The sequence below is a fragment of the Myxocyprinus asiaticus genome, chromosome 9 (genome assembly GCF_019703515.2).
Source record: "Myxocyprinus asiaticus isolate MX2 ecotype Aquarium Trade chromosome 9, UBuf_Myxa_2, whole genome shotgun sequence".
In the NCBI taxonomy this organism is placed as follows: Eukaryota; Metazoa; Chordata; class Actinopteri; order Cypriniformes; family Catostomidae; genus Myxocyprinus; species Myxocyprinus asiaticus.
The window spans coordinates 13050933-13072303 of record NC_059352.1 but is presented as its reverse complement, the minus strand read 5'-3'; the positions used below and the strand labels follow the sequence as shown (position 1 = coordinate 13072303).

At 37.3% G+C, this 21371-nt stretch overlaps 1 protein-coding gene across 8 annotated transcripts in view; it reads right to left on the bottom strand.

Moving 5' to 3' along the window:
- Nucleotides 1-3148: 3148 nt before the first annotated feature.
- The window catches only part of LOC127445628 (forkhead box protein P1-B-like), a 263267-nt gene continuing 245044 nt past the window's right edge, over nucleotides 3149-21371 (bottom strand). For all 8 annotated transcript variants that reach the window (XM_051705821.1, XM_051705818.1, XM_051705826.1 and 5 more), the window contains 7 exons: nucleotides 18740-18944; nucleotides 16160-16236; nucleotides 15352-15453; nucleotides 12798-12919; nucleotides 11313-11382; nucleotides 10465-10631; nucleotides 3149-5643 (listed from right to left, as the gene is read on the bottom strand). In XM_051705821.1, coding sequence (XP_051561781.1) covers nucleotides 5499-5643; nucleotides 10465-10631; nucleotides 11313-11382; nucleotides 12798-12919; nucleotides 15352-15453; nucleotides 16160-16236; nucleotides 18740-18944 — 888 coding nt within the window. In that variant the 3' untranslated portion in view covers nucleotides 3149-5498. The remainder of the gene's footprint in view (nucleotides 5644-10464; nucleotides 10632-11312; nucleotides 11383-12797; nucleotides 12920-15351; nucleotides 15454-16159; nucleotides 16237-18739; nucleotides 18945-21371) is intronic.

Here is a 21371-nt window from a genome sequence, read left to right as displayed (position 1 = left end):
ACACGCGGAGAATGGAGCTCACGCATGCCCACAACCCCAACAACACTTACGGCTTTAGCCACTGGGGGCAGTGTTTCAAATTTTGGTAAGCACAGACCTGTTTTCACTAAAGAACCTATTGTTTCTGATTTCATTAGTCTGAAGAGTCACAACAGGTGTAGTTCATCACATTAACTGTCTTTAAAATAATTGCCATTTGGTTTGATATTTTATTATCTAATTCAATGCAATTCATACATTTTCAAGTGTGGCTTAAGTGTCCAAATAGCCTACTTTTTAGGGCCCCTGTATATGCCATGAAATATGGCTCTTGACCAAAGACTAAATATAGCACCACAGAGTGTGTGTGAATGGATGCTCTCTAAAATGAGCCCTGACAATAAAACCAGCCTTTTTTGTGTTTGGAATAATCAGACACAGAAATATCCTATGACTCAGATTGTAAAGGAAGAAAAAGCCAGCTTGTACGAGAACGTAATATCAAGCAGACAACAGCAATAAAACTGAGAAGCACTAAATAAGGGATAAAATATGACCAGCAAAAGTCTAACCGTAATTTTATATTGTTTCCTTTAAATCTTGTCTTTCAGCATCTTTAATTAATAACATAATGACATTTATGTATCAGAGCAATAAGCTAAGCAGGGAAACAATTTATGTCACCCAAAGCTTTTTAACAAATCAATGCAACTGTTTGTAATTGCTTGTTTCACGAGATTAAAAATGCTTTGGTCTGATCCCTGTCTGCTGTTTAGTGGCTAACATGACCCTGTGCATCCCTCATAAAAAGCAAACTTCTCTTCATCGGCATTAATTTCCATCAAGACATCCATAACGCCAATATTTCTGGAATTTTAATGCCATAACAATTTATAGCTGGTCAAATGGAGATACCTAAATTGCTGTTGGTAAAGGACAGTTTATCTGTCTCTTTTTAATTAGAAGGTAATTTAATGTGTGAGCTGCCACGATACTGCTGGTCATTACGGACTTCACAGTGCACGTTCGATAACAAAGCACAAATAACTGTCTCTATAATCATTTAATGAAAAACACTCAATAACGTTGTGCTGAAACTGATGAATGCAATTCAATTCTCCCTGATTTGAGCCTTATCTTTATCCAGTTCGGTGCATTTATGAAAATGTAAAAAAAATATATATATATATCTGTATGTATCTTTTATTACAATGTGACTACATATGTCTTAGCCCTACTTTTTCATGCCAAGTAGGTAATGCAAGACGCAAATTACACTCCATAAATAAGCATTTTTCTTGCATTTTTTTTTTACCATGATCTAGTCAGTGATGGGGCCTTGGGAGAAACATGGCATAGCTGATGATCCTCTGGTAAGAGTGGGTCAAAGGTGTTTGTGTAATCGTAACCGTGGCACCAGGTGGGCTATGATAAACAGCTTCTGTTAAATGTCTCAACTACTTGCATTGAGAAAGTTTATCCTTAACTTTTAAATATGTTCAATTTAATATCTACTACATGTGCTTGATTTTTCAAACCAAAACCCCAAAACTACCTAATTTGCCTGTAATACAATTTTTGACCTCTGTAGAGGATACATGTTTTTAGTGATTACCTCTGAAACAATTTCAAGTCCTAGAGTATCTTTGATCAGGACATTCTGGCCTTTCCTGGTACATTTTTTTTTTTAAAATATTTATTTGATACATAAAATATTTGATAAAAACAATGTTTTTAAAATGATAAAAGAATAGATAAACAGTTAAAAAATGAGAGAAAATAAATAAATAATTGGACACTTCCTGATTGTCAAATTTAGTGGATTATTTATGATTCTGCTGCTCTAGACCCTAATGAAAAAATAAAAATCTGAATGCAAAAAGTGGCATTTTACTGGGTTTTAGAATGTTGAATATTTAAATGTATAAATGCATATATGAAGGCTGGAAAAATGACTGCCTATTACATATTGGACTAATATATATATATATATATATATATAAAACAGTCTTCTTGTTGTTCTTCTTGAATACCCACAAGCCAATATTATGACATGTCCGTGGTTCATACACTTCTCTTCAACGTACAATTAATCATGCAAGCCTTTCCCTTCTGCTCTAGGATGCACACATGCCTTTATAGCTAATCTAAAGCAGAAAAGTAAGATCTGTTTGAAAGAAGTATTAAAAACAGCTTAACACAAGTAAAGGGGGAAAAAAGACTGTACGAAACGCTTAGGTCAGTGATTACAGAGACAAATCTGTTTTCTATTTTACACTTTTTAGAATCCAAAAACTGTGGATTATCCCCGGATTCATTCCTTCCCCTCTCGCTCCCAGATGTCTGACAAGTTTCCTTATTTCCTCCCAGAAAAACATGGATCACTAAGTCAATTACACTTGCAGCACAGTTTGCGATTGAAATACATACAGAAAGTAGTTCATTTCTTTGTGTTTTTCTGTCTTTTTTAATAGTAAATACAAAGCAGTTGTAATAAAGCAAACATGGTGATACAAACAGCACTTTTTGTTCTATCAAAAGAATCAGGAAAGGAGAAAATGAATGGACACAGAAAGCTATATCGTGGTGTATGTACAACCTACTCCAACAAAAGCTAAAAACAGTTTACTATATCTGAAAAAAAAAAAATGAAAAAAAAAAAAAGTATAATAATGAAGCAAACCGAGTGGAGTTTCTTAACGATAAAAAAAGCCTGAGGTTTGGATTGGTTTAAAAGAAAACAAAGAGACCCTCATGATAAACAAGCTCTGATTTTTTTTTATTTTTTATAATTTTTAGAAATCTTTTTCTTAAAATAGTTTGCTACAGTTTTAGACTAAACATGCAAGACATACAACTAAGTGCAACCGAGTGAAATGTTAAATCTTTTTCTTATTTACTCATTCCCTATAAGGTTTGAACTGAGGTATGCGTACTAACAGTTTCTCATGCTGTATTTCTTCAGTAATGCTGAGTTACACATGCGGTGAATGGTCTTGTCTACCTGCTCAAGAAAGCAAACAAACCAATCAGCTTGAATCTGTCCCTCCTTCAGCTGCCTAGATCTTTATTCATTTTTGGGAACCACAGATTGCCTGTTTCATCAATACGAAATGCTTGGATAAATTTACACATATAGTAACTGCCATTAAAGTACCTTGTACCCAGCTTATTGTTTGACAGGAGTGTTTTTTAATATAAAAAGTAATAAGTTGACAGACACTAAAACACAATCATAGAGCATTGCCAAGGTTAACAAAGGACATCAGGAATCTTGTTTAGGATTTTACAAGATAAGTGGCATACAATCTTTTCAAAGAATAAAATGGCCAAAAAAAACAAAACAAAAAAAAAAATTCCTAAAGTATGAGAACAAATAAAACTCATCATTGTGTGGTCCAGTTTGATGTTCAGTTCACATTGTGTTATGCAAATGTTTCCCCCTCCAAGATTTAAATTTCCTGTGACGATAGTGAACACAGTTCTAAACTCTTTCATCCATATCCTTCTCCTTTATAGCCATCATTTCCTGATAGAACACTCCCTTTTTTCATTTTCATTGGCCCAGAGACAACATTGATTTGGTCATGTGTTGGTCTCTCCTCTCCTATTTTGGTCATAGGCAAAGACATACAGCTGCCCATCGAACAAACCCTTTGGCTTTTTTTCTTCACTATAAGCCCGAAACAGTTTGAGACATTTCATAATTTTCACGTCTAGCCAGCCATGGTGGGGAACACTGAGCATATTTGGCCTTTTTGTTTAGCTATTGCATGGAACATAGAATATATCAACTTGCAGTATCTTGTATCTTTGGTAGTCACAGATAAGAGACATATCAACTTTAAATGACATTAAAAAAAAAGGATAATAAATAACAAAGAAAGTGGTTGGTTGCAGACTTTACAAAAAAAAAAAAAAAAAAAAAAAAAAAAACATTCTGTCAGATTTGTAAGTCTAATCTAAAGTCTTTTCTCATCATTGTGCAGTCCCAACATTGAGCCAGTCTTCTAAACTAGCAGGCAGCAGTTTCCAATTCTGAGTTGCATTACCAGTTCAACTGGCCTGAAAACATCCGGTGATTTGGCAAGAAGTGGATGGTCATAGTGGGCTGCCCCAGTGCTGTAATGCTCAGTGGTCATGGCTGTAATATCAGCCTTGGTTTATAATCCCTTTAACTTTTTATCTCATGTGTAATTATTAATAATGTCTAATAACATAGAGGGTGAGCTGGTCATTGATGTGGTGAAACAGATACTGAAATGACAGGGAATGCAGTTAAGTCATCCAGTTAGTCTTTGAAATTATAGAATGGAAAAGAAACAAAAACAAAGTTGCCGCCAATACCGTTAAGGGATCACAATTAGCTTTTGTCAAACAATTATCTCTCTGGTGCTTATTTCCATTATGACATTCCATTTTTTAAAATTTAATACAGATGATGGTTTCGATCAGCGATTTGGTTGACGCTAACCTGCATCACCACGAAAGGGGATTTTTGAAAGTATAATTTCATAGCGATAAACATTAACCTGCGCTGATTTCTCTGTCATTTATTCCAAGTGTAAATTAAACTTCATTGGTGCGTGGAGAGGGAGCCTTCATTTCGAGTAGTGCATTTGCAGACGGACTTCATGAACGGGAAAGAGCATGAGTTTAAGTGTGTGAGAGTTTGCATGCAAGGGAAATGCCACTGCAGAAATTGCGAAGGAACAAATGACAGAAAAATACTACACGGTAATGCAACATTTTGTTTGAATTTTGAAAGGAAAAGAATTCTAGAAGAAAAAACAGCATGAAAAGAACCGTTACACATTCATCCAGTGCTAAGCACACTCCACGTCATTAATCATGAGGTCTGATCAGTTACCAAAACAAACAAACCCAACAAAAAGAATATATAGCTAACAGCACAGAGTAATGAGTGGACAGAACGTTTAAATTATTTGCCCAGGAACCCTCAAAAACACCAGATATCTCCCAGCTGCAATGGAAGTGAACTTAAGAAGATCTGAAGGCTGAGACAATGAATAAATTCACATACGTACACACCGTGTGAATGGCACGCTCATTAAAGCGTCAATGATTTGTGTGTGCGTGTGTGTGTGTGTGTGCTCTGCAGTCCGTGATCAGTGTTTATTCGACTCAGAGGGCGAAGAGCCAGTCTTTCTCAGCTGTGTTTTCATGTCCACTCTGGTCTCAGTGACACTTTGCCAAAAGGAAGTAGAAGCAGGCCCCCAGTACCAAATGTCTCTTCATCAAGTGATGAGTAGAAATTTATGCATGTCTTTTAACTGAAAAGTAGAAACAAATCAAAAATACTTCCAAATGGAATAGATTTTTCTTATCTGGTATTTTGTTTTGTATTTAATGGCACTAAAGAGTTAATTAGGAACATTTTAATAGCTGTCAACAAGAGGATTGTGAATCCAGTCTTGGGCTTGCTCTATCTGGAGTGGTCTCGCAGGTGACCGCAGTTAGTTTAGCCTTTTTGGCAGCAGACCTGGGAGAAACCAGGCTTACAGCATGTCATCGTTCACATGGTCGTCCTCGTAATCTCTGTTGTGGTCAAAGTCTGGACTGTGATTGACTGTCATCACAAGGGAAAGGGGACCTCCGTGTTCTTCCGGGTCCAGTGGCTCCTCTTTTATGCTGATATGATGCCTGAATAGAGAAAAAGAGACAGGAAACATTATTTTACAGTCAGACTGAACAGTAATTAATATTTTCGTACCATCACACAAATAACCTCCATTCTCACTCACAAAAGTTTACTTGTGAAAATGCTTCTATTTTGCTTTTTGTAATTCGATAGTTTTTTCCATGACAAATTATAATATAGCTGCAAGCGGCAATTATTGAGGTCCAAGCATGCATAAAGAGAACATGACCAAAATAGCCAATTTGAAAGAACAGATCCTGTGGATAGAGTTGTTTTGGTGACAAATTTCAACTTGATTGATCACAGCTGCACAGTTTGGATTGTAGTTATAGCGCCCCCTAGCATTGGAAATTGATGACCTTTGGCGTGTGTCCTAAGAATGTCTTCTGGTCCACATGTACCAAGTTTTGTGAAGTTTGGACATCACGCTGATAAGATACAGGCCAACCCCAAAAATGTATTGGTTTATTGACTTGTTTCAGTGACGTCACTTTTCCCCCGCAGCCGCCATATTTGTAACCATCAGCAGGAGAAAACAATGGCGGTGAATGGAAAAACACCAGTAAAACGATCTCTAGAAAAATATCAAAAAATGCTTTTGATCCATGCAAAGTCCCAGGAAATGTGTATACAGGTCTGAGGTCTGAAATTGATGTCACTAGAAACAGGTCAATATCTTCTGAATGATTTAAAGAATCAAAATGCTTTTGATAACTTTTCATCAGGAGCATCTCTATATGACACATACCAAATTTCTTGCAAATCAGACAAACAGCCTAGTATGAGTTTGAAAAAGGAAGTTTTTCAACAACAACATAAAATCCAAGTAGTAGAAAAGTTTGATCTCAGAAATGGAAATCCACCATCTCTGCTTGGACCCCTTATTATCAGAACATAAAACAGTACATAGAAGTTAACAATATCAATGTCACAAATTTTCTTATTTGATTAGTGACCTAGAAATAGAGCAGAATTGTAACAAATTGTTCATTTTACATTAAAAAAATCTTAAAACTGTTTATTTCCAGGTTTAAATTTGATTATGAACCCCAGATTCTCACTGTGGACCTTACAGTGCTTATGACATATATGCGAATTCAAGATAGCGGGAATGATTTCAATTCCTCTCTCTTAGTTCACTTAAATTTTGGCACCCCATAGAAGCAGCTCTGATCGTACTGATAATTCTTTATTGATAGAACTGTAGAAAATGATATTTCACACATAATAATAATAAAAAATCAATATAAGGATCTAAAGTATCAGTGCAATACTGTGAGAAAAACATTCAAGATACTGTAATAGTTGATTGTATGGCCAGAGCCCTACTCGCTTAGTATCCAACAAAAACAGGAATAATGACCAACTGTCTCAATAATGAAACACTAACGGAGGTGGCATAATAGCATTCCTGATAACTCCACTTCTCTTTCAGCTCTTCCAACACCGAAATACCTGCTGGCTTTATTTTCCACAACTGGCCTGACAACAGGGTTTTCACTTTGAATTGATAAATGAGGGAGATTAACAACATGCGACGTGGTGACGAGAGAATGGACTGCAGAGAGCAGTGGCAGACATGTGAGCGATCAAGCTGACGTCATGTCAGGTTCCTGGTGGCGTTGGATCATTGCCACTCCGCGTGCTCCTCTTCTAGCTCGTTAACATGCACAACCTGTAAGGCGGGTCCCTGGAGGACGACCCCGTGCAAGGTTCCGTCATTAATCAACTTCAAGCGTGCAAAAAAAGCCCCACAACGCGGTGACCAGACAGCAGCATGCATGCTTTAAATACACACAAAATTAATGCAACTTCTAACCAAAGTGTCAATAAGGGGAAGAAAAGCAGTGGCGGGAAGGCGTGCGAGATGAGAGGGGAAGGGGGAGGTGGCGGCGACAGGGCCCAACACAAATGGTTGTGATAAGAAACAGAGCCCTTACAAGAATAATAACGCTGTCAGTTGTAAACAAGGCAAAACATGAACCCCGGCCCACAGTCTGGGCAAAGGATTGTCTATAGAGATGAGATCTGCCAAATTTCTCATTACAGAAACACTGCAGGAGTGGAGCACCAATGAGCGAGCGCTGACTGTAACAGACGAAAAAAGAAAAGGACCACGAAAAACGAATAAAGGATAAACATTACAAGCAGCTGTGGTAGATACATTGAGTTCTTGTTCACCCAAAAATGAACTCTTATGACTTTCTTTATTCCGCATAACATAAAATTAGATTGTCACCATTTTAAAAGATGTAACAAAAGTGAACAGTTACTGAGGCTAACATTCTACCCAACATCTCCTTTTGTGTTCTACGGATCAAAGGAAGTAATAAGTGTTTAATATTTAATAAGTGCTCACACTGTGGTCTGTGTGGGTCCTAAAACCCCAGTATAGTGATTGGGACACTATACTGTAAAAATGCACCGTCCTTTGGATGAGACGTTAAACCGAGGTCCTGACTCCCTGTGGTCATTAAAAATCCCGGGGCACTTCTCATAAAGAGTAAAGGTATCCTGGACAAATCCCCCCATTGGCCCTTATTAACATGGATTTCCAATAATCCCCATCCATGAATTGGCTCTGTTACTCTCCTCTCTCCCAATAGCTAGTGTGTGCATGGTTGCATTAAGGTACTCCGGGGCCCCTGGGCTTGCAGTTTTGCTGGGCCCAACCAGTCGTCGAATGGAGTCATATCATTGTTACTCTATGACCATGCGCTACACGGACACATTTCACTGCTGCGCAGTGTCTTTTTGTTTACATCAGCATCTCCTGCTGAACACGTTTACATAAGCGTCCTCCTGCAAACGTCAGGTGGCGGATGCCGCGACTGGCCCCCTGCAGCTGGGGGCCACGGGGGTTAAGCCCAGGTAAGCCCGTGCATTAATGCGGCCCTGGGTGTGTGGTGAAGGTACTGACGCACTATGGCTGCCGTCGCATCTTCCAGGTGAATGTTGCACACTAGTGGTTGTTGAGGAGAGTCCCCTGTTTCCTATGTAAAGTGCTTTGAGTGTAATGTCAGAAAAGCGCTAATCAAAACATAATTTGCCAAAACTATTTTTCCTTTTTTGTTTTCTACTCCCTAAATCAGTCTAGAAGACCTTTTATCTTATGCGCAAACAACGGACGATTGTTAAGAAAGCAGCCATGCTAATGAGTTATCTTATTTTTGCTTGAATAATAAGAAAACGCTCCCTATTCTATTGGTTTTAGATCAAAGCTTCTCCACACGTCCCATGGCCTCTGGTCTCAATCTCTAGCTGGAGGGCAAACATCAAATTGTTATTAATATGCTATTAAGCTGCACTCTTCTTTAGCCTTCATTGTAATGAGGACTGAAGACTTTAATTGTAGTAACCCTATATATGGCAAATTGTTTCAGTCATCTGCACAATCCAAACAGGTGTAATGGATGCCTGAACGCATGGATTGCCCATTTGTTAGATTTTATTACATAAATCTAAACCTGAATTTAGTGTATAACACCTGTATATAAAAGTGTATAAAAAAAATAATGCTAGTATATGGTTATGTTATAATGCACTGGAGTGACTGCCTCATAATTACAGGCCTGTTATACAGTACCTTCTATTGTGTTAAGATGGATATAATAATATACTTACTGACAATACAATGTAATCATTGTGATAGTTAACAATTACAGTAATTATGCAGTTAAAAGTAAATCATAAATTGATTCTACAGAAATTGCATTTAATATTTAAAGCTGTTGTTTGGACATATAATTAATGTTATACTCTGTCAAGCAGTTACATGGTACAGTGATGGTTTCAAATGGTAATACCAATGTCAAAAAATGACCCAATTTACCTGAGTTCAACTTATGTTGGACTCCAATGTACTTTAAATAATACCATGGAGGCGGGCAGCCTCCGAGCAAGCACACCCATCCTGTCTTTCTCTATCCTGCCGATGGGGCAGCCCTGCAGCTATGCTACCAACCATTAGCACTTCTCTCACCCAAATCTTCATGAGTTCATTACTGTGCCACTTTTGTTCTAAGCGATTTGCTGATATTTCACAGAAATGGCAATAAATCTCGTCGAGCAACAAATCACCACTCTATCCTCCAACATCTGGAAACCATGTCGTCTGCACCGCATTATTTTAAGCTTTAAACAACACAGCGCTCCCTCCCATACAACAAGTGTATGGGGAGCTGTGGTTTTCAGCCCCGACAGCAGCTCAACTACATGGAAATCTTGGAGAGTTTAGCTGAGACTAATTACGCCCCCCACCACCTCACCCCTCCTTTTCGTTGTTTTACTCTCGACAGCTCAGATAGTTTTCGGACATGCACGAGGGCAGCTCTGTCATCTTCTATTCATGACTTTTGTAAATATTTAAACAAAATGGAGGCAATAATTAGGGAGGAACTCGGCTCAGTACACCGCACTCTATTGACCCGTTATAAAAGCGAGTTTATAAACTTCTTCTTGAAATAACATCGCAAAACACTATTTTCTTTACAAGCTCCCCCCTCGTAGAAACATTCTAAAGGTGGGGTTTCCTTTTTTAAGACTGTGTCGGTCTTAAGCACAATTCACAATTCGTACTTCCTCCGTAAACTTCAGTTTATATATAATTTTACGGATGGCTAAGCATCTACTGTAATGTACATTAAACCCTACTGTTCATTTGGAGACTATTTTTAACTCTTTATTTCAAACTCTTTAAAATATTCCACAACCTAAGCTGCCCTACAAACATACAACCCGAATGATTCCTGGACATCTCCCTTTACCTATCTCTTATCTCAATTGCACACACACATTATGAAGGTGGGATGTGAGCCACTCACATAGCTGGCAGGGGCGAGCGTCCAGGGCTGCTGTCACTACCGTTGCTGTTGCTGTGGTCCATGGCTCCATTCATTTCCTCTCGGATAACGCTGGCAAGCGAGTTAAGAGTGGGACTTCCGATGGAAGCGGTAGTGTATAGAGGTATGTTGTTCTCTGCCATTGATGCCTAAAAAAGTGCATAAAGAATGGAGGAGGGGTGAACTCAGTGAGATCAATTCGTACAACTGTGGAAACATATCAAGGCTAGGGGATGTACATCAAATGCAACTGTTCTTTGGAATGGCATTGACATACTTGGGCTTGTCCAAAAACAAAACAAAACAAAAAACTAACAATTTTATCCATTTGCACACAAGTCCTCCAATGAAATTCCTAATTCGGAGTTTGAAATTCGTTATTATGACACAATGTGCGTTCAAGTGATTTTGGTCAGAATAAAATGGACATAAAATGTTTGGCAAGTTCTTATTTTTTTCTTTCTTTTTCATTTCCCAATGAAGAAAAAAAATAAAAAGAGCAAATTGTGTTGCGCAAGTCTGCTTCCAGCAACATGAGTAGTATTTTCTGACAAGCTTTATCGCTAGTCTTCATCAACAGTACACAAAATGCATACAAACTAAATTTGAACAATAAACATTCACCATTAAAACAAAATTATGACCAATACCAATTAGATGGCACCACAATTCTTTTACTGACATGCCCAAAACTCTGAAAGTCGGGGCTCAAAGAAAATCCAGTTTTCCAGTGATGATGAAAACATTTTCATGTGCGCTCATCTTGTAAATACTATCATTCTGATATGGCTTAAAAATAATATAAATAATATAACTGGTGCGAACTTTACCTGGAACGCTGCAGAAAGGGCGGGACCATATCCTAAAGTGGTATGGATGTTCTTTACTAGAGCTGGACTTCTGTAGAGACAAAGATATAAACGACATATATTAAGCTCTAAAGCACCAAAATGAGTCACAGTTGCTATTCATTTTCTCTAAGCTTACAATTAATGATTTGAGAGTACATAAATCACTCAACATGAAGGCTACTCTGTATATAAAACTTGTACTGGTTTACTGGATATATTGATTTTACACTGTAGTCAGTATTTAGAGTACAATCCGATTTCCAATGAAACACAATAGGAAAATCAATACACAGCACTAAACTAGCAAAAGCTCCGTAACACCATAGCTGTTTCCAAAACCTAGTGAGGTGCCTACCTAGACAGCATTTTAAGGCATCATAGGTCCACTCCCGACATTATAGGTATAATTATAGGCCTTCTAAGATACTTTGTTTTGGGTGTGTATGTTTTCGATTTCACTTTCACAAATAGACCGACCTTATTCATTAAATACAGAAAAGTGTTGATAGAAAATATTTCAATGTAATTCAACATTTTATTTTACTTAATGTTTTTGTGTGCTATGAACTTGTTAGCTTAGCAGTATGCTAACATAAAAGTCTATTGTAATCAAGTTCGATTCGAGTCTATTGTGCATTTCACATGAGGAGCAATATTTGAGTAGCGTGCATAGTTGCTACCTATGTAGAGTGTTCCAAATAGTCAATTTCAGTAAGGATGCAGGTCATAGACAACAAGGCAGCTCACTAGGTTTTGGAAAAGATCTTACAGTAAATATATGAACTTGTCACAAGGTTATATGCTAAATTTGATTAGATATTAACATCACATATTAATATACATCCAAATACACTCAAAATGAGCCATTTCATATATTATGAAAAACAAGAAAATGGAAAAAGCGTAAGATGTGAAAGCAGGATGAGTGAGCACATGGAGGCAAAGCATGCAGGGTCATGATGGGAGGGGTGGGGCAGTGGGCGGGGCTTACTGTACAAGCAGCTCATCAAAGCTTTCGTCGACCGCATGCTTCCGGGGGCGACCTCGTTGTATGTGACGGCCGCGTTTAAATTCTTCATCATCTACGGTCCAAAAGGACCCAAAGTCATCTTCAACTCTTACAAAGCATTTATGCAGGGAGAGATTGGTGCGCACAGCACCCTGGGAAGGGGGAGAGGGACAGCAAGCAGCCAAATGCGGATGTAGCAACCACAGACAGACATACAGACAGAAAACAGTGATAGAGAGGATATGAAATGAATGAATAAGCACAAGCAACTGGGGGTTATGATGCACAGAGCTAGCACATAACTTACATACAGGCACATAGATACACACTAATGCTAGCAGGAGAGTAAATAGGCAGCACAGCACATAGACAATGACATTGAGCCCATCAGTCAACACCAAGAGACACATGATTGGTCAGCCACGCTGTGTGGGGGGTGGGGCTGGAACACCTACCCGCTGATTTTTTGCGGCCTTCTCTTTTGGAACTCTAGCTCGTCGACAGTCCATACCGCCCCTTTAACGTTCTCTACCCGCACAAAACACTTGTGAAGACTAAGATTATGCCGCACTGCATTCTGCAGTTGGTGTAAGAGAAAGAGAAGGGCTATGAGTGCAAAGGGAAATGTGCTAAAAGTACAATGAAGACTATAGTACACAAATGTATACATTTTTATTAAATAATTCACCCCAAATTCAGTTTCTGCCATTATTTGCAGTGTTAATAGATTTAGTCTTCAACAAAAAGTCAATATTTCGGCATGTCATATTCATTGATTTTAGTCAGTTTTATTCTGAATAAAATGGCAAATATATAAACATTTATTTTATTTTATATAATTTTATTATAGTTTCTTATTCTAAAAACAGATGTTTTCTATTTGTGCAATGTTAATATCTTGTGTCATATTTTCATCAACAGTATGTTCTTAATGATGCGTCTTATTTGTCTTGTCTATGCTATCCCTGACAAAATCAAAAACCCTTTGTTAAAGAACATTTTCGGCAGTAATATCATTTACAAGATTAACCCTGTTTATGCACCCTCCTATTGTTGCAAACCTGAATGACTTACTTTCTTCCGTGGAACACAACAGGTCTGTATCACACAAAACTATCTTATGGCTTCAGAATATTTGGAATATAGTGCTCCAGTCATATGGATTACCTTTATGATGTTCTTTGATCATTTCTGGAGCTTAACAGCCCAAGTCCCCATTTACTTTTATTGTATGGAAAACAGCAGACAGGTCATTCTTCAAAACCTCTACTTTTGTGTTCCATGGAAGAAAAAAATCTTAAGGGTTTTGAACAACATGAGGATGAGTAAATGATGACAGATGACATCCTAATTCATGGGTAAACTATTCTTAATCAGTATATTTATCTTGTTTTTCAGTGAAAATAAACATCCTTAAAACAAGATACATTTACCTGAGAAGCAAAACTGCACAATATATTAACTTGACTTCTTTTCAGAGAATGTATCATGAATATAATTGTATTTCTTGTTCTATTGTCAGATTTAAGCATAAACATCACTTAATATATTTTCTTAAATTTTTTTGCAGTGTAGTTTCATATTTTCCAAAACATTCTCAATACAAAGAAAGCACTCATCAAGAGCCAACTGTAGCGCAGCACCTTGGACTACCAACAAAATTCCAGACTGCACAATCAGTCTGATAAACAAAGCAGCTGAACAATGAGGGGAAAAGACGCAATACTAACATGTTTTGCTCATTGCCTTCTTATAATTTACCCTTTCATCAGGCCATTTGTACAATATGTGGGCGATATTTAGTAAATAAAGCCTTCATTGATTAATGGAGGCATGGTGCTTTATCATTCGGCTGTGGTAAAAGTCACAGATAGTTAATCTTATTCTGCCTCAATTCAAAAACGGAAACTGAAAACGCTTGAGCTAAATGCCAATCCTCAACAAACTGTGCCAGGGGAAAACATCCTACTCAAATGACCAGATTTCCACTTAAAGCTGTTGAAATACATCCAGAAAAAAACGATAAACACTTTCAAAATAATTCCAAATGAAGGGGGGTTCTCTTCCAGAAACAGAAAGGATCATTAAGTTAAATAAATTGTTTAAAACGTATAAGGTCATTTGAACTTGTTGATTAAATCTTATTGGGCAACAATAGTAATCCTTACATGATTCTTTGTTTGAATCTCTCAGGGCTAGTGTTGTTTGGGATAATTCAGATATTTTTTGATTATTTTAGTGATGATAATTTTTGAGCACAGAATTTTTTTTTTTTTTTTTTCTCAGTGTGACTGATCGTTCAAAGGGCTAAAATTTATAGTGGGGTCCAAAAGTCAGACTCCCCCCCCCCCCCCATTTAACAATTAGTGAAATGTTTAATTGAAAAATTTCACAGTTATAATAATAGTAAACTTGATAATGCATGTTATCCCAGCATGATTTGAGAATGTTCCAAAGAGCATCTTGTATGCTTCAATAAAAGCAAGGAAATATGGTCAATGTCACAAATGTGCTTATTTGATTAGTGACCTAGAAATAGTTCAGAATCTTAAATATTAATTCATGTAATAAGGTTTCTTAGTTTTTCAAAATCCCCAAACTTTATTTCCAGTTTTATATTAGAAATTTGAATCCCAGATTTTCAGTGTGGACTAAGATATTTAAACCCCACTCTATATGTCCCATAATCATACATGCCTTTCAGGAGTAAAGTGGTTTGAGCTTAAAAATGAACAGAAAAAATAGGTAATGTGTGTGCAGTTGTACACTATGTGGTCCAATAAGAGTGGCTTATGCTTAATTCTGTGGGTGGTTTTCTCTGCAGGGGTCAGTGAGAGTTCAATAGTTTAGCCATAAACCTTTAACAATCTCAAGGCTTTTTTCCCCTCTTTATTCACTTTCAATCATTTTCTTTTTCAACATTTGTAATTATTCAGTAAAATAATTAAGAAATACCAAATTCATTGTACTTTAGTTAAAACAGGAAATAAATAAGATTTGTAAAATCACCTTCCACGTTGCTGCATTGCGTCTGAAATAAGCAAACATTCGCGTGAACCAGTTGTAGATCTCGTTTAGTGTTAGCTGCTTTTCTGGCGACTCTAGTATTGCCTGCAAAAAACAAACAAATGCTGATAAGCAAAAAGCTATGTTTCATTTCCGTCCAAACCTGAAGCAAAAACAAAGTGAGAGACACAGATTGTCAAGTTAAAGCTGATCTGAAGGTGCATGTAAAACAGCTCCTCGCTTTTCCGCTCTCAGATGGGAGCTACTTTGTTTACTGAACGCTTCCTTATGCAAATGTAGCAATTTGAGTATATCCTTTTCCGCTAAACGACCAAAACAAGAAGAAAAAAATTATAGGCCCAGATTATAAAGCGGCAATTATTCCGGGCCCAGATTAATGCCCGTGTGATCACAGATTACTGGTTCAGGCCTGATAATTGACTGGGCATCTCAAAGACGCCCCCGTTCTTACTGTTGTGTGAAATGAATTCCGTAATAATCACATTGGCTGTAATACTTAATCAAAAGCAATTGTTATATATGGGCTTTTTTGCCCCCTCCATAAACAGCAAGTGCTCTTGCGTTCATTTGCAGATGGTTAATCTTGTGCTCTGCTGCTAAATTGCATCTGAAATTTGTTGGGGATGGTGGGTAGTGTTTTTTTTTTCCCCATGAAAGTAGTATTTGTTAACACTGAATATTTATATTGAATTTTAGCATGTAAGATGCATGTTAAATTTAAAGTCTAGACATTAGATTATTACATTCTTGGTGATTTAAATGTGTCATATATAAGTGGCTGAGTTCTTACCTGTCGTATTAATGAAGCATATGTGAAAGGAGGTCGTACTTCTGCATTCATATAGAACTCTTTGTTCTGTACAATATCTGTTCAAAAAGATTGAAAACAAATATTAAGATCTGAATGAAAGAAATCCTGGTTATATTTTACATTACAGTGTTAATGTTACAGTATATTTATCATAAGTACTGAGTAATATAAAAGTACTGTACACGCATACTAATATAATTCATTTAATATAAGTAAAATATTCATGTGATGAGCTGCTTGTAAATATACTTTATAATTTATACATATTTTATATATTAGAAATTATATATATATATATATATATATATATATATATATATATATATATATATATTATTTCTTTTTTATTTATTTCTTTTTTTTTTTCCTCCCAGTTTGGAATGCCCAATTCCCAATGGGCTTTTAAGTCCTCGTGGTCGCGTAATGATTCGCCTCAGTCCGGGTGGCGGAGGCATGTGGAGGCTTCAGGTCATCCACTGCGGCAACCACGCTCAACTCACCACGCGCCCCACCGAGGACGAACCACATTATAGCGACCACGAGGAGGTTACCCCATGTGACTCTACCCTCCCTAGCAACCGGGCCAATTTGGTTGCTTAGGAGACCTGGCTGGAGTCACTCAGCACGCCCTGGGATTCGAACTAGCGAGCTAGTGAACTCCAGGGGTGGTAGCCAGCATATTTTACCATTGAGCAACCCATGCCCCCCATAAATTATATTTTTAAATAATTATAAATAAATATAAATTATAAAAGTATATGTATACTTTCAATATTTATAAATAGATTTATAAAATATTTATTTATAATATTATTTTTACATTTTACTCTATAAAACAGTGAAGTGCTGACCAAACAGGCATGTATCAGTACATCAGGCTGGATTAAAACCCACGTCCCCTGTATTTGTCACTAGCACATGTACTATCCACTATGCCAATACTCAACCGTATAATTTGTGCAACAAGGACACTGTTGTGTAAAATCTTTGAACATAACAATAAAATAAAACCTATGTTTCTCAGGGCGTTTTCACACTTGGTCCATTTCAGGGGTCTGAGCGTTGTTCACAGGATTTTTGGCCCATATGTGAACAATCCAAGCGTACCGATCCGAGACCATCTCGGGAGGTGGTCTGAGTACGGTTTGCTTGCAGCCTGCGGTTCGGTTCACTAATAACGTGCATTGTGAACACAAAGCGCTCCAGGCTCACTTGATTTTCCCTTTTGCGTAATGCCAAACATTTTTGACCCTGACAGGTTACCATATAACAGTAATGATGACGCGCAGAGAAGAGATGCGACGAGCCGCTTATTCGGTTTCTATGGAGATGACAGAGTAAGTTGATGATGAAAGCTATTTAAACTCAACAATCTTTCTTCAGTGTTCTGTGCAAATGAAGACTCAAGGGTTTAACCGGACCGTATTTGAATGGCGCGTGACACTTAAAGATTACGATACAAATATATTACTAATGTTTTCAGTGAATAGATGTTGCCTGAGGCTGTCAATAGATAAAACCATGATCAGTTGTATTTTTTTATTTTTTTTTACCATAATCCATGATTTAATTTCTTGAATTTTGTCCTTAAATACAGAATTATTAATATAAAAATACAATGCATTCAGTTTAATGCATTGCTTTCCCATCTTAATTTATAAAAATATATTAACACTATGTAATACAGTTCTTTTTTTTTATGCAGATCAATAAAATATGTTTTATTGAACAAAGATACCTATACTAATGCTAATTATTAATTTTAAGGGTATTAAACATGTTTAATAATCTGACCCACTTTATATTAGGTGGCCTTAACTACTATGTACTTACCCATTTGATATAATGTACTTATTATGTATATACATGTTGTTGCATTGTAATTACATTTAAAGTACCTGCATTTAATTACATTTGTAGTTACACTGTTAACTTTACCCTTAACCCTAACCCAACCCTTACCCCAAAACCTAACTCTAACCCCTTATCCTAACCCTAACCTTACTCCTAAACCTACCCGTGCCTCAACCTCAGAAGCAGCAAATGTGGATATTTTGCAGAACAACATGTAGACACACAGTAAATACATAGTCTTGTATGTATTTAATGTTAGTGCATAGTAGTTAAGGCCACCTAATACAAAGTGTGACCTAATAATCTCATAAATTAACACGTAGAGCTAATTGTACTCTTAACATTTAATATAGCCATGATTAATTATCAATTCCACAAAAACAACAGTGTGAATGCAAAATGGACAGAGACCCCGTAACGGTTCAAGCAGACCAAAAAGAGATCTGAGCCCACTTTCAAGGCCACAAATAGTGTGAATGCAAAGAGAACTGGGTCCTTTTTCACTCGGTTAAATTTTTGGTCCACTTAAAGGGGTGTGAGGGGTTCTTTTAAAGAGGACCCAAGTGTGAAAACACCCTTAGTGAAAAGCATATTAACGAAGGCAAATTTTGTCTATAAATATAATCCTAGAATCATGATATTGATCTAAATGGCTTACTATAATAGTAAAGATAGATAGTAAAAACTTTCAAACAATGTCCCTACCTGGAGATATAGGCATGTTGTACTTGTCCGAGTAGCGTCGCCGCATGGGTCCCACACTGTGCAGGCTGGTGGGGGTGATAACAGAGTGGGTTTGGGAAAGTGGTGTGAGGGGGGCTGTCGGGGTGGTGGGTGTCTGGGGTAGACTGAGGGGCGGAGAGGCCTCAGGAGCCGTCTTGGACAAGGTAACGTTGGACACCAGGTTCAGCTGGAAAATATTGAGCAAACATATGGCATAGCATTGTTAGTCACCACTGATGCCTGCTGATGCTAATTGCTATCATACCCTCCAATCAATCTTTGTCCCACAGAGGAACATTGGTTGAGTTTTGGTTTAGAAATATTTGTAAACAATGGTTTCTTTTTTCCCTCCATCATTTTGTTAGCAATGTTGGGTACATCCCAACAGCTGTATAATTGGATATGTTCAGAATACAATACTAACAAAGTACTCATACTATTTTTAAAGTATATAGCATGTATACTGTGTATAATATGCACATTTTCTGTAAATGTGGGATATGAACTATTAATACCAAAATGTAAACTACTGTCAACAAGAGCACACTGCACAGAATACTATATTCCACAATGCAGTGCGTTTAAATTGACCCAATATTTCCAGTGTAATGAATGAAGTCTTTTTTCTTTTTTTTTTTTACTCATTATTTAAATGGATGGCCAAAATGTAAGATATGTTTTTTTTTTAAATAATAAATTGAATTAGAAATGCTAAATTCAGCATTTTAATTAGCATGATAACTGGATGCCACTTAGATGAATGTTATGTGGTTTTCTTTTATCAGGGAAAGGTCATTAACGGCTTAAGAATACAAACAATCGACACAGGCAAATTTTTGCCCAGTACCCCGATATCCTGTTGCATGTAAATACCTTGACCGGCATTCTTACCGGCTTATCCAATGTGCTGAGGTATTGTGTGCATGACTGTTTACAATTTGACACCAAAAGCAGAGAGAAACCAGATGATTTCGAATCTCATGTAAATGTGGTTGTTGGATTTATTGAATAAACAGATTTTTAATAGTTTTCAGAGTATTGGTTTGCATGTAAGCATACTAAATGTAACACTACTATTTAATACATTTGGAATATTGCCTACTGTTTCACTTACCATTTTTCTTTTTATGAAGGCCCTATATAGTATATTGTATTCTGTGCAGTATTCTAAGTAGGACGTTTCATTACTGTAGTAAGTTCCATTTGTGTGTGTGTGTGCTGGCGTGCTCCCAGAATCCCTTGCTCTCTATCTCTCTTACTCTTGGGCGGCAGTATCAGTCTTGCTAGCTGACTGAAAGAGTTTCTCACAAACCCCTAAGAGGCTCCTAATAAGCCTCAGACAGAGAGAGGTCAATCTACACTAATTACAGTCTAAATTGTATTGTAAGGACCCTAATTAGTGGCTACTTACAGTGGTGATACCAAGATTAAACATCACAACTGACTGACCCTCATCAAAACGATGGTTCTGGCGTAAGATGGTTCTTCTAGAGGAATAGTTTCTAGAGAAATAGCTTCTTCCTCCCTTTTCAAGTGGCAAAGGATGGGGGACTAGTAATGATGGCTATAAGGTAAACTAATTAACCAGCGAGTGCCAAAAGGTGCAGTCTTGCTTCCAGCAGCTACGTTGAGTTGCCAGCATCAGATTTCCTCTTCTATTGGAGTGGAAAATGAGAGCTTGACCCAATGCTCCTACTATTAATTTGTGGGCAATGGGGGGAAAAAAAGCTAATGACACATATACATATATCCCCCACCAAATTGTTCTAATTGCTAATTTGCCAAAGGAGGCTATGTTTCCAAATTAAACATGACTTCTGTGAGGTCTGCTATGAGGGAGGGTGGGATAATGGACAGAGTGGATTGCACGAAGAAGTGGGTTTTTGCAGCGTGCCACGATTGCCTACAGATTGTGCGAGCAAATTAATGAAATGCCAAGGTTGTCAATTGCTTTAGAGGTATCAGATGTCCAATTTTGCACTATAATAGCATCGCTGACAGTGCAAACGGGTGCAAGTCGAGTGAAAACCAACAGACAATGTTTAACATCTAAACCCCCGTCACGTGAATACGTTGCAGGGCGTGCAATTACCATACATACCACACACCCTGTTAATGGTCATTACCATAGAGATGCTGCATTTGATAGACAGGTACATAATAAAGAAATCAGGGGGCTGCTGCTGACAAAGGCTTCATCCTTGACATGTCATTTTCTTTATGCTCTTGCTATTTAACCTTTTGGGGGAATTGTTTTTTGGTTAACTGGTTTATTCTGAGCCTCGCTGTGCTAAATTTACATTATAAAACTGATAGTTCTGGTCTTGGATGCTAATTGGTCAATACAGCATTCCAGCCACACAAAAATACACAATATAAGAACAACTATGATGCGAAAACACCTGATCACCTTGCTACTCTATATCACTGTGCAGCATCCACAGAGGCCAACGATTAACTTTAGTTAGCCAGAAGGTTTTGCATAGTATGGATTTACTGTACGCAACTGTGCGCATCAGCGAGCTTTGTTATCCATATTCCTCATCCATATCCAGTGAGTAGCTTTCACAATTGGGCAGACAGGCTGGAAATGGCCCTCCTTTTGTTTCTTGTA